The sequence below is a fragment of the Sapajus apella genome, unplaced genomic scaffold (genome assembly GCF_009761245.1).
Source record: "Sapajus apella isolate SASKATOON/1434 unplaced genomic scaffold, GSC_monkey_1.0 scaffold20, whole genome shotgun sequence".
Lineage (NCBI taxonomy): Eukaryota > Metazoa > Chordata > Mammalia > Primates > Cebidae > Sapajus > Sapajus apella.
The window spans coordinates 523,725-548,765 of NW_022436960.1; the positions used below are offsets into that span (position 1 = coordinate 523,725).

The following is a 25,041-nucleotide window of genomic DNA, read 5'->3' on the forward strand; positions in this document are numbered from 1 at the left end:
TTTTCTTTTTGAGACATAGTCTTACTGTGTTGCCCAGGCTGGAGTAGAGTGCAGTGGTGCAATTTCAGCTTACCACAATCTCCACCTCCCGAGTTCAAGTGATTCTTGTGCCTCAGCCCCTCAAGTAGCTATAGCTGGGACTACAGACCTGCGCCACCATTCCTGGCTAATTTTTTTTTTTTTTTTTCTTCAGTAGAGATGGGGTTTCTCCATATTAGCCAGGCTGGTCTCAAACTCTTGACCTCAAGTGATCCACCCACCTCGACCTCTCAAAGTGCTGGGATTGCAGGCGTGGCTACCATGCCTGGCCCATAGTTTATTTTTAAATTGTAAACCATCATAACCATTTTTTAGAGTCAGGGCGTCCCTCTGCTGCCCTGGCTGGAGTGCAGTGGTGCCATCATAGCTCACTGCAACCTCAACTCCTGGGCTCAAGCGATTCTCCTGCCTCAGCCTCCTGAGTAGCCAACACTACAGGTACTTGCTGCCACGTTCAGTTAATTTTTAAATTTTTTTGTAGAGATGAGGTCTTGCTATGTTGCCCAAACCGGTCTCGAACTCCTGACCTCCAGTGGTCTGCCACCTCGGCCTCCCAAAGTCCTGGAATTACAGGCATAAGCCACAGCCCCTGCTGGCTAATCCCTCTTTAACACCTCTGTGATTTCGGTAGGAAGCCATTTATTGTTCAGTAGAAAAAGCCCTTTATCAGGGTCTGAGTCTGTCAGGAAGAGCTTCCAGACTCTTGAAAATTGTCTTTGAGAAGCTTCTTGTCCCACTCTGCCTGCATGAACCATGTTGTTTATTACTAGAAATGGTCTGCCACCAAGAATAAGTTGATGTGTCTTCATGCCAGTGTTCATGGGTGGGAAGTGATGTTTGTTCCTCCTGTCTCTTACCTCCAAGGACTCTCTCTCCACCTCGTCTGCATCTTCCCTGCTAGCCTTTTGGGAAGAAGTAAGTGGCTGCAGCGCTGGCTTCCCATGGCTTTCACCCTTTAGTGCACAACCTCCTCAATGCTCCTGTCCCTTAATCCGAACCTCTGATTCATTAACCGACTAAATGAAACGAGTGGGGCTTTTCCATGGCTACAATTAAATTACTTCATATTATTTTTCTCCTCATTTATCTAAAGATGGAACTGTAACTCACTTAACATACCTTATTTATGAGGCAGATTTGTTTACATTTTTTAGCTTTGATAATGAGCCAGTTGAGCTAGCCTTTCCCTTGTGAATTTGCAGTACCCAGTTGTGTGTGTGTTCTGTGTGTGTGCTACCGTCCCATCTGAATTTGGCTGCTTCCTCCGTGGCCTAATTAATTGCAACTGTTGGAAAATGTTCATCTGATTTGGTTCATTGGGATTCTGATGTGGAACAGAAAATACAGCTGTAAACTGCCCTTTTAGGTACCTACCCAGCCATGTCTGTGTCCTAGGACACTGTCTGTTGGCGCTGACACTTACTGCGGAGCATACCTACATGTGCGTCTGTGTAAACAGCACTGGCCTTTGATGAAAAACTGTTAGTTTCAGGAATACTCGTTAAAATAGAATTGTTTTTAAGTGGTTTTAGATTGTAGCTTTAGCTTCAAATAAATCACTGTGAAATTAGAACTCTTAATTTGTTTTAAAAAAAAATTGCTTCCCTGTGTCATAACATTTTCAGGGAAATTGTTACTTCTGCTTATGGGCCCACTGGCCTCTGTTGATACTAGAATTTCTTCTTGATCCTTGAAATGAGATTAAGAAGCATTATTTAGCTAATTGATCCTTTTTTTTTTTTTTTTTTTTTTTTGGAGACAGAGTCTCGCTCAGGCTGTAGTGCAATGGCATGATCTTGGCTCACTGCAACCTCCGCCTCCTGGGTTCAAGCGATTCTCCTGACTCGGCCTCCAGGATAGCTGGGATTATGGGTGTGTACTAGCATGCCCAGCTAATTTTTATATTTTTAGTAGAGATGGGGTTTCACCATGTTGGCCAGGCTAGTCTCAAACTACTGACCTCTGGTGATCCGCCCGCCTCAGCCCCCCAAAGTGCCGGGATTACTGGTGTGGCCACCATGCCCGTCCTGGCTAATTGATCTTAAGATGGCTAGGTTTAGATGACGTTACTTATGAATAAAGGTCAGGAAGGATCTGCGTTTCCAGGTCTTGCCCTTTCAGTGGCCCGAGCAAGGAGGCTGCGAGAGGGGTATGCTCAGGACTGTGCATTAGAGGCCTCTCCAAGCAAATTCTCACCTCAGGGGGTGACTGACTTGTCAGACTCTACCTGCCCACGTGGTCGTCATCACTCCACAGAGGATGCCAAGGCCAGGGATCCTCAGGGCAGGCCGGCCCACTGGGGGTGGAGCGGGGGTCCATGGGGAGACCCAAGGGGTGACAGGATCCAGGAGTAAGAACCACTGGGACCTCTGGGTCAGGCAGAATGCGCTTTGATTTGTAAAGAACTTGTAAGTAGAGTCTGGATCCTGTAGAGTATGTCCTTTCACCCCACTCTCTCTTCCTTGGTTCTCACAGACCAGCTCAGCTAGTGAACAAGAAACACAAGCTCCGAAGCCAGAAGCGTCCCCGTTGATGTCTGCGGCTGCATCAGAGCAGCAGGAGGTGAGCCAGCCTTGCCCTGGTGATGCTCCCACCTGGGGTCTGCCCTCGTGTCCAGGTGAGCAGACGCCGCTCACCTGGTCCCTACATAACAGCTTGCAGCGAGGGCTTCTGCCCAGGTGCTCAAGCCCACCTTTCATTTTGAGAATTCACTGTCATCCTTCCCCTAGACGAGGAAGGCTTTGGCATCAGATGTTTCAATGTTGTGGCAAAATAAAAATGCAGAGCTATTCACTGGTAACACATTCTTGTGAGAAGTGCACCCTGTGGGGCAGGTGTCTCAGCCGAGCTGAGCTGGGCTGACACTCACCTGTCCTGCTTGTCTCCCAGGACATGGCTCGGCCCCCGCAGAGGCCATCCGCTGTGCCGTTGCCCACCACGCAGGCCCTGGCTCTGGCTGGACCGAAGGTAGGGGCCTTGCTTTCACCCAGGGCGCCTTCTTAGTTACTTTGTTCTCAGTTATTTAGAAAATACCTTTTGTGTCAGTTAAACGGACTTAGTCATTTTTGCCTACACACAGTAATGACCCTCATGTCTTATAAGAAATTTGTTGAGAATGCTGTGTAATTCAGGAAGCCATCAGGAGCCTGTGTTTTCTTCACGATACCAATGCTACACAAATGCGTTCTAATTGGAAATGTTCAGCATTCAGTCTCCCCACTCTCCTCCTTTCTTTCCCCAAGCCATATTCTCTCCACTCATAGGGAGCTTACTCCTCCACGTTGATTTTCATTTGTCTGTCTGTGCTTAGGGAACCTTACAGAACCATGTGGCTGGTGGGTGGGAATGACTTGTGGCATAAAGGGCCCTGCAGTGCATGTGCAGTTCTGAGCCTCATTCTTTGCACAGGCACATCCTGGATAGCTGGCACAGCAGCCCCACAGGGCCCTGCTCCCCTGTCCTGAACCCACAGGGTCCGTGCTCCCCTGTCCTGAACCCACAGGGCCCTGCTCCCCTGTGCTGGTCCCACAGGGTCCCTGTTCTCTTGTCCTGGTCCCACAGGGCCCTGCTCCCCTGTCCTGGTCCCACGGACTTATTTTTTGCATCCCCTTGTCCTGACCTCGGCTTCTTTTGTAGCATCCCCTTTTCTTCTGTATAAACATCAGTACAGATCAGAAAGTCTCCAAAGTGACAGGCCCCTGAGTTCCAAGCATTGCGAGTACAAAGCCCCCTGGCGTAAGGTGTTTTTGTTGTGGTTAATGTAGACAACGGCCTCTGCTTGTGCTTCCCGCCACAGGCAGCGAAGCCAGCTGGAGATAAGAAGCCAGGCTTCATGAGGCTAATTAAGGGTTTGGCTTTTGGACTGAGACTCTTGCAGAGTCAGGGCCAAGTCGAGAGGTCGCCTGTTTGGTCACCATATTTGACAGCAATAGCTCTGCAGAATGCTCGTGTGTCATGCGTACTCCTGATGGCCTGGCCGCCGCCCACCGGCCTCCCTGCCCACCTCAGCCAGCCTCTTTTCCTGCGGCTCTCTGGAGTTTGTGTTGGTCACTCCCCTACTTCTTGCAAATGGTTTCCCCCATATCTGTGTCCTGCTGAGGATCCTGTTGGCCTCTGCTGCGCCCGAGCTTTGTCAACAGGCAGTCCCGCATGGCCCGCACCACACTCCTTGGGTCTGCTTCTGTTCCTGCCGGGATCACGATGTGTCCACTCCTTATGAGGGACCATGAGCATCTCTAGGCGTTTGCCGTTGTGAACTGTTCTCCTGTAGGTGATTTTTGCGTGTTCTTGGACACACAAAGGCCTGTGTGCAGCCCAACCCAATTGTGGCCCCACACCAGCCCCCAAGAGCCAGTGTGGGCTGGTCTCCAGGAGGCCAGGAACGTGAGCCAGAAGGAGTTGGCCCTGCTGCCACAGTGCCCTGGCCCCTGGGCCTGGGTTTTGGGTATAGCTCTCCCGCTGAAGGGAGCATTTGTTGGTTTGTCTCTGGCTTACGCTCGTAGGTGCTTTTCACCACTATCTCATAAGCCCTGTTAGGGAACACGCAGACCAAGAACTTGTACATTTTCACCTTTTCAAGGTGAGGCCCACGTTGCGTATATGCTGATGACAGGCAGGTTGATCTGCCTCCCTTCTGAAGAGTCCATGGTTCACCTCAGTGTTCTTGATTTTCTCCCTCCAGCCAAAAGCTCACCAGTTCAGCATCAAGTCCTTCTCCAGCCCTACTCAGTGCAGCCACTGCACCTCCCTGATGGTTGGGCTGATCCGGCAGGGCTACGCCTGCGAGGGTGAGTGTCATTGCAGTTCCAGGGGTCAGCGTGCACAGCCCAGGGCACCAGCCAGCTCCAGGGCAGCCCTTAGGCAAGCAAACCAAACCGAAGTCAAGTTTAATTGGCTATTTGAGGGCAGGCTTGTTTCTTGGGTGGGGGGACAGGGTCTCACTCTGTTGCTCAGGCTGGAGTGCAGTGGTGCAATCATGGGTCACCGCAAGCTTGACCTCGCCAGCTCAAGCGATACCCTTATCTCAGCCTCCCAAGTAGTTAGGACCCCAGGCACACACCACCACCGTGCCTGGCTATTTTTAATTTTTTTGTAGAGATGGGGTCTCACTTTGTTGCCCAGGCTGGTCTCTAACTCTGGGACTCAAGTGATCCTCCTGCCTCAGCCTCCCAAAGTGCTGGGATTGCAGGCGTGAGCCACTGCACTCAGCCTGCTAGATTTATTTTACAAATGCTCAGTAAAGGTCTGTGGAACTGTGGCTACCTGCTGTGTTGGGGGTTCCAGTGCACTGTGCACTGCTGTGGTGACCAGAGTCATCTATTGAGAGTTACTACAAAATGTATTGTCTGCAGCTATTCTAAAAAATCAGAGAGAAAGAGTGATTGTTTAAAACCTTCCGCTATCATATTATCTAGAGACAACCACGATTATTTGTCTCTGCTTCTAGTCATCGTTAATATTTTTTTTTCATTTTTGAGACAGAGTTTGACTCTTGTCACCCAGGCTGGATTGCAGTGGCTCAGTTTCTTTTCAGCCTGTTGCACCCTTTGCCTCCCAGATTCAAGCAGTTCTCCTGCCTCAGCCCCCCAACTAGCTGAGTACAGGCGCACGACACCATGCCCGGCTAATTTTTGTTTTTAATAGAGACAGGGTTTTGCCATGTTGGCCTGGTGGGTCTTGAACTCCTGACCTCAGGTGATCCACCCACCTCATCCTCCCAAAGTGCTGGGCTTACAGATGTGAGCCACTGCACCCAGCCCATCGTTAGCATTTATAAGGCTCTATTTTGTGCTCTTGCCCTGTGCTGGGATTTGATGTGCTCTCACCCCCTCAGTGATTGCCCCATTTCATAGACGAGCAATCACCCCCGGCCACCCAGTGCTGCAGGAGGGTCCTGGAGTCCAGACCTGCACTGGCTCTGAACACTGCTGTCTTCCTGACTGTGGGTCTGTGAGCAGTGCTATCCTGCAAGAACTGCTTTGGTATTTCCCTTCATTCTACATTATAGCAGAAGCATTGGGTTTTGTTATTTCAATTCACGCATGTTTTGATTGGCCGCCAAGACCCCCTGTCCCCGTGACCATTGGCCTGTAGTTGCCGTGCAGAAACTCAGCTGTGTGGGATGCGGCCAGGCTGGCAGGAAGGCAGGCCTCTGCACTAAGGCCTCCTGTCAGCAGCCCCTTTTCCTGTAGGATCCCGTGTGCGCAGGCTGAAGATGTACTCAGTACCAGAATCCCTGAGCTTTTGTGTGGACTGTGCCCTGCAACTGTTTTTACCTTCTTGGGTGTCTGGACTTGATGTGAGACTTGGTCATTATTTTTTATTTGTTTGTTTTGTTTTATTTTGAGATGCAGTTTTGCTCTGTCACCCAGGCTGGAGTGCAATGGTGCGATCTTGGCTCACTGCAACCTCCACCCCCTGGGTTCAAGTGATTTTCCTGCCTCAGCCTCCCGAGTAGCTGGGATTACAGGCGCACATCACCACGCCTGGCTAATTTTTATATTTTTAATAGAGACAGGATTTCACCATGTTGGCCAGGCTGGTCTCAAACTCCTGACCTCAAGTGACCCGCCCACCTCCGCCTCCCAAAGTGCTGGGATTCCAGGCGAGACCTGGTAATTATTAAATTGCCTCCTTAAGGCATAGGTTCTGCAGTGACTTCTCTGTAGGAAGCAAGCTTTGAAAGCAGTGTTCTTTCTCTTCCAGTATGTTCCTTCGCTTGCCATGTGTCCTGCAAAGACAGTGTCCCCCAGGTGTGCCCAATACCCCCCGAGCAGTCCAAGAGGCCTCTGGGAGTGGATGTGCAGCGAGGCATAGGAACAGCCTACAAAGGCCACGTCAAGGTAGGCAGCTTCACCTCCACCCCTCAGCCGTTGGTGCCTGTGGTGTGCAGTGACCAATAGCCATGCCCAGCCGCTCTCAAAAGCAGCCCCTCATGGTGGCAGGTGGCCTTGGTGCCAGTCCTAGGAGGCCTCCTTTCCTGGGCACTGAGGCCATCAGGCTGGCACAACTGCTGCTCTGAATGGCCTGGGCATCCTGTGGCCTCCACGCAGAAGTTCACTCAGAGTCCGTCCTGGGCTGAGTGTCCGGCCAGCAGGCAGAAGCTCAGTGGGGTCTGAAAGCCACGGTGCCAGGCTTACCTCTACGTGCCTGTCCAGCTGCATGTACCACAGCACCCTGCATGGGGGTGATGCGATGTGGCCTGAGCTGCCAGCTTTCCCTGGCACTGCTGCCATGTGTGGACCCCTCCCCAGCACCGCCCTGAGCCTTCCTGGGCAGACACCCCTCCGCCCAGACCGCTCTGCCTCCAGCCTGGGCAGGGTACAGGGAGCGCTGTCCCTGGCAGCTGGAAGGAGATGGTGAGTGAATGTAAAGGAGCCTGGCCGCCTGCCTGGCCTGGTGGAACGTGGCCACTGTTTGTTTTTATTAATAGGTCCCAAAGCCCACCGGGGTGAAGAAGGGATGGCAGCGCGCATATGCAGTTGTCTGTGACTGCAAGCTCTTCCTTTATGACCTGCCTGAAGGAAAGTCCACCCAGCCTGGGGTCATTGCGAGTCAGGTCTTAGATCTCAGGTCTGTTTGGGTAGCACCGCCCTTGCTCCGTCAATCTTCCTTCCTGTCTTTCGCCAAAAGGACAGTGGGTTGCTTAGTAATCTTTGACCTCATTGATACTTCACCCACCTCGTTATCGGAGAGTTGCAAAAATGGGTGACAGTCACGACGTAAAGCGCAGCCCTGCATCTGAGCAGCCATGCATGTGGACATGTGCACACAGGAACATGCACGCTGTAGGCTCTTCCTGCCTTGCAGATGTTTGCATTGAAACCTTTGCCAAAGAGGCATGTATTTAACATAAGAAAACCACATGACCAAGAATGGTCAGCAGATCCCAGAGAGGAGCCATGCGGCCTGTGGCCATCTCTGCGTTTTAGAGACCGTGGCAGGTGCTCTTGGCGTGTGGAAGAAGTCTGGAGCTGTGGGCCATGCGGGTGTGGATGTCCGTAGCCTTCGCTGGTGACCATGTCTCAGTGCCACCCAGGGTCAGCTGCAGGAGTAGGCGGGGCCTCCTTCCACTTTCCTTACAGTTGACGTCTGTGGTCCTTTGTTCTTGTTTGTGAGATGAGGACAGTGGCCACATTACTGGCATGGTTGTTGTGAAGGTAAACGTGTCACTAAGGCCGAGCTCATCCCGGGGCCTGCACAGGAGCCAAGCTCCCGCCTCTGTGTCCTCTCTGGTGGCCGTGCCCTGTCTCCTGTGTGGTGCACAGACTCCATCTGTAGCACTGGTTCTTGGGGCAGGGCTGCTGGGTACCCTGAGGAGAACGAGGGTGTGCCGGTAACACCTGGCAGATACTCCGTCTTCCACGCCCCCTGCCCTCAGGGCACCTACCAGTCCCTGGCTTTGTACAGGTGTGCCTCTGGCCTGCAAACAAAGAGCCACTGGTGGACACAAAGTTGGCATAAGCCCAAGCCACAGGTCCAAATGCAAGGCTCAGCACCCCCAGCGTTGGGACCTTCTTCAGAGCAGCACTTCCACACTGACCCCACGCCCCACTCCCCCACTCACCTCCACACCCCACACCCTCCTCACCTCCACACCCCACACCCCCCTCACCTCCACACCCCACACCCCCCCTCACCTCCACACCCCACACCCCCCTCACCTCCACACCCCACACCCCCCTCACCTCCACACCCCACACCCCCCTCACCTCCACACCCCACACCCCCCTCACCTCCACACATCCCTCACCTCCACACCCCACACCCCCCTCACCTCCACACCCCACACCCACCTCACCTCCACACCCCACACCCCCCTCACCTCCACATCCCACACACCCCTCACCTCCACACCCCACACACCCCTCACCTCCACACCCCTCACCTCCACACACCCCTCACCTCCACACCCCTCACCTCCACACCCCACACCCCCCTCCCCCACTCACCTCCACACCCCACACCCACATCCCCCTCACCTCCACACCCCCCTCACCTCCACACCCCACACGCCCCTCATCTCCACACACCACACCCCCTCCCCCACTTACCTCCACACACCACATCCCCCACACCTCACATCCCACTTTCCCTCTCACCTCCACACCTCACAGCCAACTCCCCCACTCCCCATCTCACCCCCACACCCACCCCTCACCCCACTTGTCCTCTGCACGTGGCTGTAGAGGAGAGGGACTGACGGGCACCAACACAGTGTGGATGAGGCTCCTGGCTTCCCTTCCGGCAGCCTAAGCCCTGAAACACCTGCCAGAGTCTTGAGTCATTTTTTGGCCCTGCCCGTGTTTTTTGCACCTGTGGGAGGCGGGGGACCTGCCCTCTACTGCGGAACATAGGGGTGGAGGGGCAGGGCGTGGGTCTTCAGCCCTGTGTGTGTCTCCCAGCAGGGTCAATGTTTCTTTCTTACCAGAGATGAAGAGTTTTCCGTGAGCTCAGTCCTGGCCTCAGATGTCATTCATGCTACCCGCCGAGACATTCCGTGTATATTCAGGGTACGGATTTTCCATTATTCTTTGTAACAAATCACATGGTTAAAACTGATTATTCCAGGCCTGCCGTCATGCCACGGCAGCCACCAGCGTGCTTCCAGTCTGGCTTCCGGGTCTCAGCCTCCAGCCCGGCCCCAGGTCCCTGTGCGTCCACATCCTGGCAGAGCAGCAGCCTGTGCCCATCTCAGAGCCTCCTGGCTGGCTTCTTCCCAGACCTCACTTCACTGACCCTCCCTTTCCTCCTACATCTGAAACTCCTTCCACCCAGTCCACATCTGGGCATTGCTGGTGGGCGCTGGGGCGGGTTAGGTGCCGCTGCAGCGCCCCCCAGCACCAGTCAGAGCCAGCGTTTTTGTTGGCTGATTGAGTCCCTCACTGAATTAGTGTTAGACATTGTAGCACTAGGATGTTTCTAGAAGACTGTGAATTGGGGAAAGAAACCCTCCAGCCCCCCCATTGGGGATTTTTTTTTTTTTTTATAAACACAGTAATCATTGGTTGACAACAAAACTAAGTCTGTAAGTCAGTTTTTGCTAAATCACATCTTTATTCAGAAACAGCCTCCTGTACACGGTGCAGGAAATTGCCATCGTTGCTGGAGCGGTGGTGACGGTAGTGACTGAAACCGTCAGTGCGTGCTCAGAGGCCATCACGGGGAGGTGGGATTTGGGCCAGTGTTTTTGAGACCCTCTTTTCCTGGACACATTCTCAGAATCTATTTTTATTTATAATGATTATCCAAGAAAGCAAATTTAAAGTAGGCAGCTATTGATAGTGTTGGCAAAAGCAGAATTAACAAAAATGGGACCAGGAAGGGACTTCACGGGGTTGTTTAGAACCCCGCCTCTTCTGCGTGCTGCCTCGGGAGCCCCTGCAAGGTGCCCAGCGAGGTGGGGTCAGGGCTCCACTGGGGAAGTGCGCCGGGACCTGTTGCTCCACGGTGTATGGCCCCAGCAGGGCCATGGCATCTGTGCGGCTTTGGCGTCTGATGGCTCCTCTCTTCTCTTCTGTTTTCTGGCCTGAAGGTGACGGCCTCTCTCTTAGGTGCACCTTCTAAGACCAGCTCGCTGCTCATTCTGACAGAAAATGAGAACGAAAAGAGGAAGTGGGTTGGAATTCTAGAAGGACTCCAGTCCATCCTTCATAAAAACCGGCTGAGGAACCAGGTCGTGCATGTGCCCTTGGAAGCCTATGACAGCTCGCTGCCTCTCATCAAAGCCGTCTTGACAGCTGCCATTGTGGGTACGTCCCAAAGGCTGTGTCCTTTACGTGTCGGAAGCAACAGCACTGCGGTGCCCATCTGAAAGTCAGACGCAGTTCACAGGCGCGTGGTCCATTAGGGTTTGTGGACGGCTTCTCCCTGCATGTTGAGAAGCAGGTGACCTGTGTGGACAGTCGGCCCTGGGTAAGCCTGGGGGTGCCCCAGGAGCCCTGCACACACCCAAATCCTTGCAGACTCACTCCCACTGTTGGCCCTGCAGCGTCCATGTGTACAGAAAGTCACCCTGAAACCGAAGTTTCACATCCCTGGGATGCTGTGTTTTCACCGACATGGTTGAAAATCCCCGTGAATAAGCGGAGTTACGCAGTTCAAACCCATGCTGTTCCTGGTCAGCTGTACTGACTTTCTGTTACCCTCCACAGATGCGGACAGGATTGCAGTCGGCTTAGAAGAAGGGCTGTATATCATCGAGGTCACCCGAGATGGTGAGTGAGCAGGGGATTGCCAGCCTGGGATGTCACAGGCCCAGCCTGACCTTTGCAGACAGCCCGGGGTCAGTGGCTGCTAAGATGAAGGTGCCGTGGAGACCAGCGCCGAGTGCCTGGCGATGTGCTAAATCCGTGTCGCATCCATCGAGTTCAGGAGAGCACTGAGAGGGCATGGGTGGGGGTCAGGGAATGTCCCCGGAAGGCGGAACAGCTGAGATTTCCCAACCTGTGTTGAGGCTTCACTTGAGAAGCTTTAGTTTCTTTGCTTCCAATTTTGACACTTCACTCTCGCCAGCGAGGAAGGGCAAAGGTCTCCCTGCACATGCCTGCTCCACAGCCCCGGGTCTAGGAGCAGAAACTTCAGGAGACTGGAACTGGCCCTGGGCAGTGGGGCAGGGGCCCTGGGAGCATCCCTCAAGGCATCCAGCGGCATTTCACGGGAGCCGTAGTGCTTTCTCGACAGACCCAGTGTCTCAGCATGCGACGGCCATGTAGGGAGAAGGATGGGGCAGCCGCTGGACGAGGCTCTGGCAACTCTTCAGGGAGGTCCTGAGCAAGCAGGTGGCTTAGGTTAACCTGGGGCTGTGTGAGGGCAGTGCCGTCAGAGGACTCGTCTCTGGGTCCCAGCAGGTCGCGGCAGCTCTTTGTTCGTCATGTGCAGCGCGAGGGCTCTCTGGTTTGAGGATAAGATGGAAGGAGGCCCAGATCACCCCTGGGCCTTGCTGCACGAGGACCCAGGTGGAAGCGCTGCCCTGGTACACTGAGGGGTGTGCACAGCAGCAGAGGTGGAGGGGCCTTCTGACCGGCCCCGAGGCTGCCCTCTGAGCACACTGTGCGTGTACAGAGCAGCTTCTCCGGGGCACTCAGGCTGCTGGCTTTGTGGGCAGGGACAGGCTCAGGGCTGGGCTCAGGCTGCGCACATAGGAAGGGAGCCCAGGGGAGGGGCCCAGGGCGTTACAGGCAGGTCTTTAGCCAAGGCCATCAGCCCCTGCGAGCTGCTGGCCATTCTGTTGGCCTCACACTGTCCTCCCCACCACAGTGATTGTGCGTGCAGCTGACTGTAAGAAGGTACACCAGATCGAGCTTGCTCCCAGAGAGAAGATCGTAATCCTCCTGTGTGGCCGGAACCACCACGTGCACCTCTATCCATGGTCGTCCCTCGACGGAGCAGAAGGCAGCTTTGACATCAAGCTTCCGGAAACCAAAGGCTGCCAGCTCATGGCCACGGCGACGCTGAAGAAGAGCTCTGCCACCTGCCTGTTTGTAGCCGTGAAACGGCTGATCCTTTGCTATGAGATCCAGAGAACTAAGCCATTCCACAGAAAGTTCAATGAGATTGTGGCTCCTGGCAGCGTGCAGTGCCTGGCGGTGCTCAGGGACAGGCTCTGTGTGGGCTACCCTTCTGGGTTCTGCCTGCTGAGCATCCAGGGGGACGGGCAGCCTCTAAACCTGGTAAATCCCAATGACCCCTCGCTTGCGTTCCTCTCACAACAGTCTTTTGATGCCCTTTGTGCTGTGGAGCTCGAAAGCGAGGAGTACCTGCTTTGCTTCAGCCACATGGGACTGTACGTGGACCCGCAAGGCCGGAGGGCACGCGCGCAGGAGCTCATGTGGCCTGCGGCTCCTGTCGCCTGTAGTATGTATATGTTTTCTGTTGCATATCCCTGTTGCTGCTTTTCCCACCGACAGTCGGCATGTGTTCGATTTTGCTTTGGTTTGTCTTCTAGTTCCCTGAGTCTCGTAGTCACAAAGCATCAGGAGAGGTACAGCAGCAGGCACGGTGCAGATCTCAACATCTCAGACCAGCGGTGGGCGGGCTCAGCAGCCTCTCTCCCTTGAGCACATGGGGCTGGTTCTTCCAGAGGCCTCAGCACAAGACCCAGTCAGTGGACATAGGCCCCCAGGCAGACGGACTAGGCAGATGGAGGGTGGGGCATGGCATTCATCTTGTTTAAAAGGCCTTCTGCCTGTGTAATCCCAGCACTTCGGGAGGCCGAGGCGGGTGGATCACGAGGGAGATCAGGACCATCCTAGCCAACACAGTAAAACCCTGTCTCTATCAAAAATATAAAAATTAGCTGGGCATGGTGGCACGTGCCTGTAATCCCAGCTACTCAGGAGGCTGAGGCTTGAACCAGGGAGGCGGAGGTTGCAGTGAGCCAAGATGACGCCACTACACTCCAGCCTGGAAATAGAACGAGTCTCCATCTCAAAAAAAAAAAAAAAAATACCTTTCTCATGATAATATATAAACTTTTACACAGTAGTAAAGACAAACTGAAGGGTTTTGGTGGCCAGAAAAAATTCACTTCTGGTGTCTAAGTTATAGTCCCTCTTGGGACAGGTGTTTTCTGAGAGCGGTAGGAGCTGTTTCAAACAGTTGGGTCACTTAATTCGCCTAGTTGACATGACTTTCTATGTGAATGGTGGCACTGGGGAAAGCAGCACCAGTGGGCACTTCCCACCTGGCCCACTGCCTGATTGCTTTTAAAACCTTAAACCGGGCAGGGAGCAGTGGCTCACACCTATAATCCCACCACTGTGGGAGGCTGAGGCAGGAGGCTCACTTGACCTCAGGAGTTCAATACCAGCCTCATCTCTATTAAAAACCAAAAAACTATCCATGATCACACCACTACACGTAACTCTAGCCTGAGGGACAGAATGAGACCCTGTCTCTTAAAAAAAAAAATGGAAAGAAACCTTAAACCTCAGAATCCCTCTGTTTGATCTATCAGAGTAACCTGCACCATCAAATCCACAGATGAAGGGGAGGCAGGGAAGAAAGGGACAAGCCAGGCAGATGGGGTAACAGGGCAGAGGTGGGGGAATTATGTTCTCCCTCACTTACCTGAAGCTAACGCTTTGTCTGCCGCATTGCTGGCCTTGCGAGGCGGCAGCATACCCAGGCATCTTGGCTAGACACCAGGCCTGTGAGGTGCGTGCCAGCCTCCACCCACAGGGGCTTACTGCAGTGTGTCCCAGCTCCATCCCGATGGCCATGCCACAGCAGACGTGTGGGCCGTGGGGCCTGGGGTGAGGTGCAGGAAAGGCCCAGTCCACTGCCTTAGCACCCCTTGTCCTGGACTCTTCCCCCCACACCCTGCCCTCTTTATGGGCAGCCAGCACAGAGTTGAGAAACACAACAGGATTTGCATTTTTGCAAAGTGTAATGCTGAAGAGGACCCAGGTCACTTAATGCAATGTATTTGAGATCCTGGCCACATGTGTCTGGCATAGACACCTGAAGTTCCAGGGTTCTCCACCTTGGGGGGCTGCCTCTCCCACGGGGGCAGTAGATGCAGATGAGTTTCAGAGCTGGCCAAAAGTCATTTCACCACCTATAGGAAGAGGAGCTGCTCATTCTGCACCTGTGCTGAGCACCCTGTGTGGGTGGCCTCCCTGGCCCTTCGGGCAGGTGTCATCTAATCTGTTGCAGCTGAGGGCCACAAGGGCCATGTGTCCTGCATCAGTCATATGTCACATCTGTCAGACCCCAGGTTCTTTATAATACTCTTTAGCTTAGATTTTTTTTAGACTGGAAATCTGTTTATCGCTGAGTCAGCACATTAGACTTCTCTCTGGTTCCTTGCAAGTGAATCTCCACATACTCGACAGGTGAGGCCTTCCCAGAAGCCCCTGTGTGGAGAGCAGTTCCCTGAAGATCAGTTCAGGGTCTGCTTTTGCACGTGGCTCTCAGAGGCCTCACAGGTGCATCTGGAATGCCCCTGAGACATCTGGTGACCAGGCCAACATCTTTTGTCTTTTGCAAACCCTGTTTGATTTTCTTTTTGTATTCAGAAGTTAAGGCCTGATCTAGGTCAGCGCAGTGGCTCACGCCTGTAATCCCAGCACTTCATAAGGCCTATGGGGTGGATCACCAGGTCAGGAGACTGAGACCATCCTGGCCAACATGGTGAAACCCTGTCTCAACTAAAAATGCAAAAAAAAAATTAGTCAGGCGTGGTGGTGCGCACCTGTAATTCCAGCTACACAGGAGGCTGAGGCAGGAGAAACATTTGAACCCGGAAGGCAGAGGTTGCAGTGAGCCAAGATCACACCACTGCACTCCAGCCTGGTGACAGAGCGAGATGACGTCTCAAAAAAAATAAAATGGGCTTGATCTTGTAGCCTCTGGAATCTGTGATAGAAACAGAGCAGTGAGGTATGTCACGATGCAGATTAACCTTTAGGTCTGGAGGTCACTGAGCTGGAGCTCTCTTGCATTTGGGACCTGCCACCTCACAGCTCTGCGTTTCTGCAAAGTGATGGCTAGGAGCCAAGCCACACTGAGGGGCTGTGGGGACAGTGATTGTGCCACCTACACGGAGGGACGGAGCAGTGCACATGCACTGCTTCTCCATCACGTGGCGCAGCTGTGTCATTGCTGTTCTAAATGTGGAGAAAGCCCCTTAAACTCCAAGTGCCCAAAGGCTCTGCAGTCCTTGTTCTCACATCCTTGGTGTCCTGGGTGGTGGTGCTGCTGTAAGCTAACAGATGAGGAGGTGAGGAGCAGAGCTCGGACACCAGAGCTCCCTGCAAGACGCCGTCACCCTCAGACCAGGCTGCAGAGGGGCCTCCCCCGCCCCCACAGCACGGGTGCCTAGGGGTCTGGGGTCATTAGTGTGGAGGGCAGACAGGCAGGGTTGTTGGCCAGAGGTCAGCAGTGGTTTCTTTGTGGTTTTAATGCCTACCTGGAAACCTGACTTGTCCTCTCCTACAGAAGGAATTCACCTCACCGTACTAAACAGCCCCCTGCCTGAGTTTCCAGTGCGGTAAGCCTGAATTAGTAGCTTTCATGATAGTAACATCTCATGAGAGCTAAATGAAAAACCAAACTTTTAAAAGTCACCTTCAACATCTGTACTATAGTCTTCAAAATACTAGTTAGAGACGTGATGATGGAGCATTTAAACTTTCAATTGTGTTTGTTTAAACTTTGAAATGAAGATGAATTCCAGAGTGGGAACGTGAAGTCTCTGGTGATGTGAACCAGCTGAGGGCAGTGCTCCCGCCTCTGCACTTGTTCAAGTGCCAAGGCGTGGCCTCCGGCCCAAGGGCAGGTGAGTTCTGAGCCACTGTGGCTCACCCCGCCCTGCTCCATCTGCGCTAGGTTGCAGCCCCACCCACGTCACGGTGTACAGCGAGTATGGCGTCGACGTCTTCGATGTGCGCACCATGGAGTGGGTGCAGACCATAGGCCTGCGCAGGGTAAGGCGGCCTCGGCGCCCTCCGGTGCGGGTGGGGTTCTCCCGGTGCAGTCTGCTTGGCCCGCACTTACTGTCCCTCCTTGGCTTCCAATCCAGATAAGGCCCCTGAACTCTGAAGGCACCCTCAACCTCCTCAACTGTGAGCCCCCACGCCTGATATACTTCAAGAGCAAGTTCTCGGGTGAGCCTTCCTCTGCGCCGGGAGTGGAGGGAAGGGGGCAGAGGGGGTCGTGTCCCTGGCGCTGCAGCACCATCACCACGCACTCTGCTTCTGCAGGAGCGGTTCTCAACGTGCCAGACACCTGCGACAACAGCAAGAAGCAGATGCTGCGCACCAGGAGCAAAAGGCGGTTCGTCTTCAAGGTCCCAGAGGAGGAGAGACTGCAGCAGCGGCGGTAGGAACGGGCCTCACGGGGCCAGCCAGGCCTCGCTCTGGGGAGGGCCACGAGGATTCTCACATATCCATGAATCTCAAAAGTGTTTCTTTTCCCCAGAGAGATGCTTAGAGACCCAGAATTGAGATCCAAAATGATATCCAACCCAACCAACTTCAACCATGTGGCTCACATGGGCCCGGGCGACGGCATGCAGGTGCTCATGGACCTGCCTCTGGTGCGTGCACGGCCGTGGTGGGGCGGGCCGGCCGGGCAGGGCACCCCATCCTCTCCTCCCCAATAGACAGCTGTGGCGGCTGAGACCGCCCCATAGGCAGGGCCCGCCCGCCAATGCTGGCACTGTCCTCTGACCTGTCACACAAGCTTGTCTCACTGAAGCTGTGTTCACAAGCACTGTCCCTGTCACAGGCCTTGTGCACAGACCCCAGGCTGCTCTGGCAGTGATGCTGCGGGTGTGCTTGTGGAGTCTGTCACCATGTCAGCCTGTCAGGGTTTCCTAAGGCCATTTGCTGTCAGGTGGTGGTTTCTAAGTAGCCCTTCATACCAACAGATAGCATACTTTCTCTTTTTTATTTAAGAAGTATGCTTTTTAGGCTGGGTCTGGTGGCTCAATTCCAGCACTTTGGGAGGCCAAGGCAGGTGGATCACCTGAGGTCAGGAGTTTGAAACCAGCCTGGCCTACATGGTGAAACCCCCTCTCTACTAAATTACAAAAATTAGCTGGGCATGGTGGCGGGCACCTGTAGTCCCAACTACTTGGGAGGACGAGGCAGGAGAAACACGAACCCAGGAGGCAGAGGTTGCAGTGAGCCGAGATCACGCCACTGCGCTCCAAACTAGGGGACAGAGTGAGACTAAGTCTCAAAAAAAAAAATAAATGCCTCTTAGAGGATTTGACCTGGCCTAAGTTGGTGTTGCCAGTTCTTAGTTCCAGACTGCCCTGAGCCCTTGTCCATTCCAGGGAGCCCTCCTGGCCCCCATTTTGCTCATCAAAGTCAGGGGGCCACAGCCACCATAGGTGGCACAAACTTCGCTGCTGACCCTTCTTTATGTCTCCCAAGCATACTCATGTGTTGCTGTCTCTGTCCAGAGTGCCGGGCCCCACTCCCAGGAGGAAAGGCCAGGCCCCACGCCCGCCAGCCTGGCCCGCCAGCCTCCGTCCAGGAACAAGCCCTACATCTCATGGCCCTCGTCAGGTGCGGCGCAAGCGCGGCCCCCACCGCCCTGGGGGAGGTGGGAGGTGGGAATGGGGAGACCCCAGAATTTTGATTCCATTCTTGAATTTTTCCCTAAGAGGAAAGCTGTCCTTGCTCCATAGGTGGATCGGAGCCCGGTGTGGCTGTGCCTCTGAGAAGTATGTCCGATCCAGACCAGGACTTCGACAAAGAGGTGAGACGTTCCCAGGTGCAGTGCCTTGGCAGTGAGCCGCCACTGCAGTAGGAGCAGCCAAAGATCTGGGGGCCTGAGTGGTGTGACAGCCCTTCTGGAGCACCCCACTTAGGCTGTTCTGTGCAGTGTGAGGGCAACAGGGTGGTAGGGAGGCAGGGGTGGCCGTCCCTTCCTCCAGGAGGCCCAAGCAGCCATCTCTTGGTCAGATCCTGGGTCCCCTTTGGGAGCACTGGCTGGGGGCGGGGCTGTTACTGCCCCATGGGCATGCCTCCGCCAGAGGCTGCTCCTTCCTCTGGGACTCCCCTGTGTTGTTTTGTGACACATCAGTGGTTGCTTTGGTCCGGGCTGGCCTTCCACAGTGGTCTCTCTTCTGCTCCTCCCCTGGGATGGCGCTAGGTGTCAGAGTGTGGGGACCACCTCGGGGACAAGCCCTGCTCTGGCTGGCAGCGTTCTTGTGCACAGCTCAGCCGCACTGCTCTGGCCTCAGTTTCCCCTGTGCAGAACGGGGGTGAGAATGCAATTGAGGGAGGCGGGGAGCTTCAGTGCTGTGGGCTGAGCCCCTGGTGCCATCCTTGGAGGGAGGGAGGAAGGCAGGTAGAAGGGCCAGGCCCATCACCCCAGCACACGTCTCAGCCCCAGCACTGAGACGTTTTAACATCAGCTGCCAAACAGAAGTGCAGATGCCTTGCACACATTACTGCCAAGGTCGCTGTCTCTTCCTCTGGATATCCTCTGACTTTCCGTCCTTTGTCCGTCCTGCGCCCCGCCCTTTACTCTGCAGCAGGCCCTCAGCCTGTCTTTGGTGGGCGGTAACATTTTTGCAGCGAGTACTGCTGCTACTTTACAGCTTGCTCCAGAGCTTGTGTCTGTCTGCTGTTTCCTGCTCAGGAGCTTCGATGCATGTCTCAGGCTGTCACACCACACAGAGGACATGGCACCCCTCTCAGGGCACCGTGCCCCGAGGCAGCTAGTGCCTGTTTCATCTGCATGACGTTGTTTGTTCTTTTAAATGAAAGTCACAAAACAACTATTTTTTTTTTAAGTAGTAATATAGAGGCAGGGCCTCATTTTGTTGCCCAGGCTGGTCTCCCAACTCCTGGGCTCAAGCCGTCCTCACACCTCAGCCTCGCAGAGGATTTGGATGCCAGGCATCAGCCAGCACACTGGGCCCAGATGACCGAAGTGAACAACTGAGTGACATTTAGAACATCCACCACCTCTTTCTCATTCAGAAACATCTCCATTACCCCAGGCCGGGCGCAGTGGTTCATGCCTGTAGTACCAGCTGCTAGCAAAGCTGAGGTGGGAGGATCACTTGAGGAGTTCAAGGCCCGTCTGGGCAATGTAGCGAGATCCTGTCTCTAAAACATAATAAAAAAGACATTTTCATCATTTCAAAATAAATTCCTGCCCCTTAAGCATTCTCTCCCCGTTGCTCCCTCCCTTTAGCACCTGGGCAGCCCCCAGTTTTCTGAGATTTCCCCTGATGGACATTTTGTGGAAATGGAGTACCCAGCCTTTCGTATAGAAATTTTTTTTTCCTCCCGCCCCTAGAAATGGTTTTGACCCTTTGTGCCTGGTTTTCACTTGGCAGACTGTTGCTGTGGTTCACCTCTGCTGTAGCATGTGTCAGGGTTTCGTTTTCAATGCTAAATAATATTCTCCTGCATGGATAGAGCCCACCTTGTTTTCCCATTCTTCCCCGATGCCCGTTTGGGCCATAGTGCATGGTGCTAGGAACACGTGTGCACATACTTATTGAGTGCCTGTCTTCACATTGGGGTTTCTGCAGCAGTTGTACCTGTTGCATTTCCGCCAGCAATGTCTGAGGGCTCTCTCTCCACACCCTCACCAGTACTTGTTTTTGTTTTTGTTTTCTTTTTCATAGTGGTCCTAGTGGCTGTGAAGTAGTGTCTGATTGTGGTTTTGATCTGCATTCCCTAGAGACTTGAGTATCTTTTCTTAAGCTTATTGGCCATTTCGTACGTTCTTTAGAGAAATACCTGCTCAAGGCCTTTGCCCATTTTTGAATAGGTGGTTTGTCTTTCTGTGGATGGGTTGGAGCTCCTGTAGTGGTCTGAATAGCAGGCTCTTGCGAGATGTGATTTGCAGATGTCTTCTCTTGTTCTACAGGTTGTCATTTACATTCCTCATAATGCATTTTTTTGTTGGCTTTTTTTTTTTTTTTTTTTTTTTAATTCATAGTCTTGCTCTGTGGCCCAGGATGGAATGCAGTGGTACGATCTCAGCTCACTGCAAGCAATTCTGGTGCCTCAGTCTCCTGAGTAGCTGGGACTATTGGTACTTGCCACCATGCCCAGCTAATTTTTGTATTTTTAGTAGAGGCAGGGTTTCGCCATGTTGGCCAGGCTGGTCTCGAACTCCTGACCTTAAACGATCCTCCCACCTTGGCTTCCTGAAGTGCTGGGGTTACAGGTGTGAGCCACCGCCCCAGCCTGGAACAGCCATCTTAGCAATATACTTACTCCATGAACATGGGATATTTTCCATTTATTTAAGCTGTTTTTTTTTTCAGCAATGTTTTGTAATTTATAGTGTACACATTTTTGACTCCTCTGGTTAAACTATTCCTAGCTATTATTTTGGATGCTATTGTAAATTGAGTTTTTTTTTCAGTTTCCCTTTCACTGTGTTCGTTTCTGATGTATAGAAATAGAACTGATGTGTGTGTGTTGATCCTGTGCCTTATAACTTGCTGAATTTGCTGGTTTTTTGTGGATTCTTTTCTTTAGGATTTTCTATGTGTAGAATCATATTGTCTGCAAACAGAGATGGTTTAACTTTATTTCTAACTTGGAACCCTTTTTCTTTTTCTTCCCTGGTTGCTCTGGCTGGAACCCCTAGTGCCATGTTGAGTGGCAGTGGTGAAAGCAGGCATCCTTGTCTTGTTGCTGATCTTGGGGGAAATTCTGTCTCTCACCACTGGGTATTGTTAGCTGTTTCATCATTTGGGGAGTTCCCTTCTATTCCTCATGCTTTTCTCGGGAAAGAGTGTCATGTTTGTGAATGTGGACTGCTTGGTTGCAGGTGTGCACCACTGCACCCGGCTAATTTTTGTATTTTTAGTAGAGACGAGGTTTCATCATGTTGGCCAGGCTGGTCCTGAACTCCTGACCTCGAGTGCCATCCACCCACCTTGGCCTCCCAAAAAGTGCTGGGGTTACAGGTGGGCGCCACTGTGCCCCGCCTCATCTGGTTTCTTCACTACAGAGTTGCTGTCTTTCGTAATAATTCCTGTGTTATTTTTGAGTGGGGTGAGACATCGATTTGTGACTCTCACCAGCAAGCCGAAGGCCCTCAGGAATCACTGGTGTAGAAGCTTGTGTGGTCTCATGACACCAAAGGGGAAGAGCAGTTGCCACAGCTGTCCCTGGACAGACATTCTCGTCCAGCTGGGCGCTGCCTCCCCAGGCTAGGGCAGCAGGTGCTCACCCTGCCCTCTTCCTGTTCACAGCCGGATTCGGACTCCACCAAACACTCAACTCCATCGAACAGCTCCAACCCCAGCGGTCCACCGAGCCCTAACTCCCCCCACAGGAGCCAGCTCCCCCTGGAAGGCCTGGAGCAGCCGGCCTGTGACGCCTGAAGCCGCCAGCACGCCACAGGGCCCAGGGAGCTGGGGTTGGCCTCCAGCGTCAGTGCCAAGACTGAGCGGGCCCTCCAGTGCTGTCCAAGGAAATGTAGAATCACTTTGTAGATACGGAGATGAAGACAAATCTTTATTATAATATTGATCAGTTTTATGCCGCATTGTTTGTGGCAGTAGACCAGATCCGTTCGTCTGCACAGCTGTGAGGCGACACGTCCCGTCTGCACATGAAGGACCCCACACAGTCCCTCTCCCACCCCTGACAGCCCGAGAAGGCGTGTGGGGCCCTGCTAACGCCACTTCCTCAGCAGAAACCCGTCGTAGTACAGCTGCTTTGGAAGCAGACAGCTGGGGACACAGCCTCAGTACCCAGTCTTTCCCTAGTTCCTGAAACCCTAGGACCTTAGCAGAATAGTAAGAGGTCGTCTAGCATTCCCAGTGTCACTAGAATTTTGAAGACAGAGGAAAGTGGAGGTTAGTTTGTGGCCTTTTTATTCATTTAGCCATTGCATAGTCAGCTGCAGAAGTGCTGCTGACCACCTGGTCATGGACAGAGGCCCGGGACCAGTGACACCCTGCGTCCTGTGTGCGTCAAGTTCATTCTGGGTCACAGCCATGAAGTGTCACCAGTATCTACTACTGTGAAGTCTGCTATGCTCTGCTTTCCAGTCGCTTCAAAGGCTTCTGCCTCCTGCCATAAAACCAGCAAGTGTCGTGGTGCAGGCAGGCCCTGTGGCCTGCTGGGCTGAGAGGAGGCCAGAGCCCCAGGGAGCCACGCTGCAGCCACTGGGACACCCCACCCCACCCACCCCCCGCCCCCGCATGGAGCCCTGGTGATTAGTAGCCCTTATGATCACGTAGACCCACCCAACACACTCGTGCACACTGGCCCTGGCCCACGGCACAGCGATGCCCTTCGCGCGTGTTTCACCTCACCCTTCTTTGTGTCAGATGTTGAGTGCCCAGCTCTGTGGCCCTGTGTCATCAGAGGCTTGTGGTTAACTGTTGCGGCAGACACAGCTTCTCCGCAGCTTGGGCCGGGCCTCCCCTGTCCTCCCACTGGTCGGCTGCTTGGCAAGGCTGTTCAGGATGTGCCCTTCCCCAAGTTGGCACTGACTGGCCCAGCTCCGCCAGCCCTGCCCACCCCACTGCCCTCCTGGGCCTTCTGCTGGACGGGCACCTGCAGGGGGGTTCTGGTTTTTACTTTTTTAATGTAAGTCTGAGTCTTTGTAATTATTGAATCGTGAGAACATTTTTGAACAATTTACCTGTCAATAAAACAGAAGACGGCAGTTTTAAAGTTCCCAGCAGTCCGTCTGGATGTGATAACGTGTCACCTGTGTCTGGTCCCCAGAAGTGGCTGAGCTCCAAAAGGCAGTGAAGGAGACACCTTGCCAGTGGACACTTTCCTGGGTAACTTGAAGGTCACGGAATGCTGCTGCTGGAGTGTTGAACCTGAGCAGGGGGCATCCTTGGGGCAGGACTGAAGGGTGGAAGGAGGGCAGTGTGCCTGTGAGCCCGAGCCAGGCAGGGCCCCAGGAGGCTGTCCACAACCATACATGGTAAACCCACAGCAGCCGCAAGAGACAGGATAGGGCAGGCCAGAGACCCCGGGAAGAGGCAGCAGCTCTCGGAGAGGCCTGGGCCAGGGTGAGTATTCCTGGTTGAGGGGATGCTCAAGGTTACTTTCCCAAGTTGTTACATGAAGAGTTGCCTTCTATATGCCACTGACCAGCACCGAACGGGAGCACCCAAGACCCGGCAGCTCTGGGCCAGGCACCACGGCCTAGACAGCTGCTACAAGCACTTTTCCTGGGAAGCCCAGAGCATCTCCTGACAGCCGACACCCCGGGTGGGTCCCCCAGAGCATCTCCTCCTACAGCCCACACCAGGGTCGGGTCCCCCAGAGAATCTCCTCTCACAGCCCACACCAGGGGCGGGTGCCCCAGAGCGTCTCCTCACAGCCCACACCAGGGGCGGGTCCCCCAGAGAATCTCCTCTCACAGCCCACACCAGGGGCGGGTACCCCAGAGCGTCTCCTCACAGCCCACACCAGGGGCGGGTCCCCCAGAGAATCTCCTCACAGCCCACACCAGGAGCAGGTCCCCCAGAGGATGTCCTCTCACAGCCAACATGTGGGGCGGGTCCCCCAGAGCGTCTCCTCACAGCCCACACCAGGGTCGGGTCCCCCAGAGAATCTCCTCTCACAGCCCACACCAGGGGCGGGTCCCCCAGAGAATCTCCTCACAGCCCACACCAGGAGCAGGTCCCCCAGAGCATCTCCTCACAGCCCACACCAGGAGCAGGTCCCCCAGAGGATGTCCTCTCACAGCCAACACGTGGGGCGGGTCCCCCAGAGCGTCTCCTCACAGCCCACATAAAGGGCGGGTCCCCCAGAGCATCTCCTCACAGCCCACATAAAGGGCGGGTCCCCCAGAGCATCTCCTCACAGCCCACACCAGGGGCGAGTCCCGCAGAGAATCTCCTTCCACAGCCACGCCAGGGGTGGGTACCCCAGAAAATCTCCTCCCACACCAGGGGCGGGTCCCCAGAGCATCTCCTCACAGCCCACACCAGGTGTGGGTCCCCCAGAGAATGTCCTCTCACAGCCCACACGAGGGGAGAGTCCCCCAGAGAATCTCCTTCCACACCAGGGGCGAGTCCCCTAGAGAATCTCCTTCCACACCAGGGGTGGGTCCCCAGAGCATCTCCTCCCACACCAGGGGCGGGTCCCCCAGAGAATATCCTCCCACACCAGGGGCGGGTCCCCCAGAGAATATCCTCCCACACCAGGGGCGGGTCCCCAGAGCATCTCCTCACAGCCCACACCAAGGGCGGGTCCCCCAGAGAATCTCCTCCCACACCAGGGGCGGGTCCCCAGAGCATCTCCTCACAGCCCACACTAGGGGCGGGTCCCCGAAAGAATCTCCTCCCACACCAGGGGCGGGTCCCCAGAGCGGCTCCTCACAGCCCACACCAGGGGCGGGTCCCCCAGAGAATCTCCTTCCACACCAGGGGCGGGTCCCCCAGAGAATCTCCTCCCACACCAGGGGCGGGTCCCCAGAGCATCTCCTCACAGCCCACACCAAGGGCGGGTCCCCCAGAGAATCTCCTCCCACACCAGGGGCGGGTCCCCAGAGCATATCCTCACAGCCCACACCAGGGGCGGGTCCATATCC

The 25,041-nt window shown here is 54.3% G+C and overlaps 2 protein-coding genes across 9 annotated transcripts in view; one reads left to right on the forward strand and one right to left on the reverse strand.

Annotated features, from left to right (window-relative positions):
• The window catches only part of CDC42BPB (CDC42 binding protein kinase beta), a 111,724-nt gene extending 88,559 nt beyond the window's left edge, over positions 1-23,165 (forward strand). The window contains exons 22-38 of one of the 6 annotated variants that reach the window (XM_032287301.1): positions 904-954; positions 2,515-2,601; positions 2,929-3,006; positions 4,721-4,826; positions 6,745-6,881; positions 7,472-7,611; positions 9,470-9,551; positions 10,574-10,790; positions 11,193-11,255; positions 12,298-12,894; positions 16,372-16,469; positions 16,565-16,649; positions 16,746-16,863; positions 16,963-17,080; positions 17,954-18,059; positions 18,182-18,252; positions 21,728-23,165. In XM_032287301.1, coding sequence (XP_032143192.1) covers positions 904-954; positions 2,515-2,601; positions 2,929-3,006; positions 4,721-4,826; positions 6,745-6,881; positions 7,472-7,611; positions 9,470-9,551; positions 10,574-10,790; positions 11,193-11,255; positions 12,298-12,894; positions 16,372-16,469; positions 16,565-16,649; positions 16,746-16,863; positions 16,963-17,080; positions 17,954-18,059; positions 18,182-18,252; positions 21,728-21,859 — 2,286 coding nt within the window. In that variant the 3' untranslated portion in view covers positions 21,860-23,165. The remainder of the gene's footprint in view (positions 1-903; positions 955-2,514; positions 2,602-2,928; positions 3,007-4,720; positions 4,827-6,744; positions 6,882-7,471; positions 7,612-9,469; positions 9,552-10,573; positions 10,791-11,192; positions 11,256-12,297; positions 12,895-16,371; positions 16,470-16,564; positions 16,650-16,745; positions 16,864-16,962; positions 17,081-17,953; positions 18,060-18,181; positions 18,253-21,727) is intronic. The other 5 variants (XM_032287303.1, XM_032287306.1, XM_032287304.1 and 2 more) reach the window with 5 other exon arrangements.
• Positions 21,972-25,041, reverse strand: part of AMN (amnion associated transmembrane protein) — a 15,657-nt gene continuing 12,587 nt past the window's right edge. Inside the window, exons 12-13 of one of the 3 annotated variants that reach the window (XR_004271660.1) lie at positions 23,131-23,345; positions 21,972-23,042 (exon numbers count right to left, since the gene is read on the reverse strand). Coding sequence is in view for 1 of the 3 variants with exons in the window: in XM_032287310.1 (XP_032143201.1) it covers positions 23,196-23,345 (150 nt within the window). In the remaining 2 variants the exon portion in view is untranslated. Of the gene's footprint in view, positions 23,346-25,041 lie in introns of all 3 variants that reach the window. The other 2 variants (XR_004271661.1, XM_032287310.1) reach the window with 2 other exon arrangements.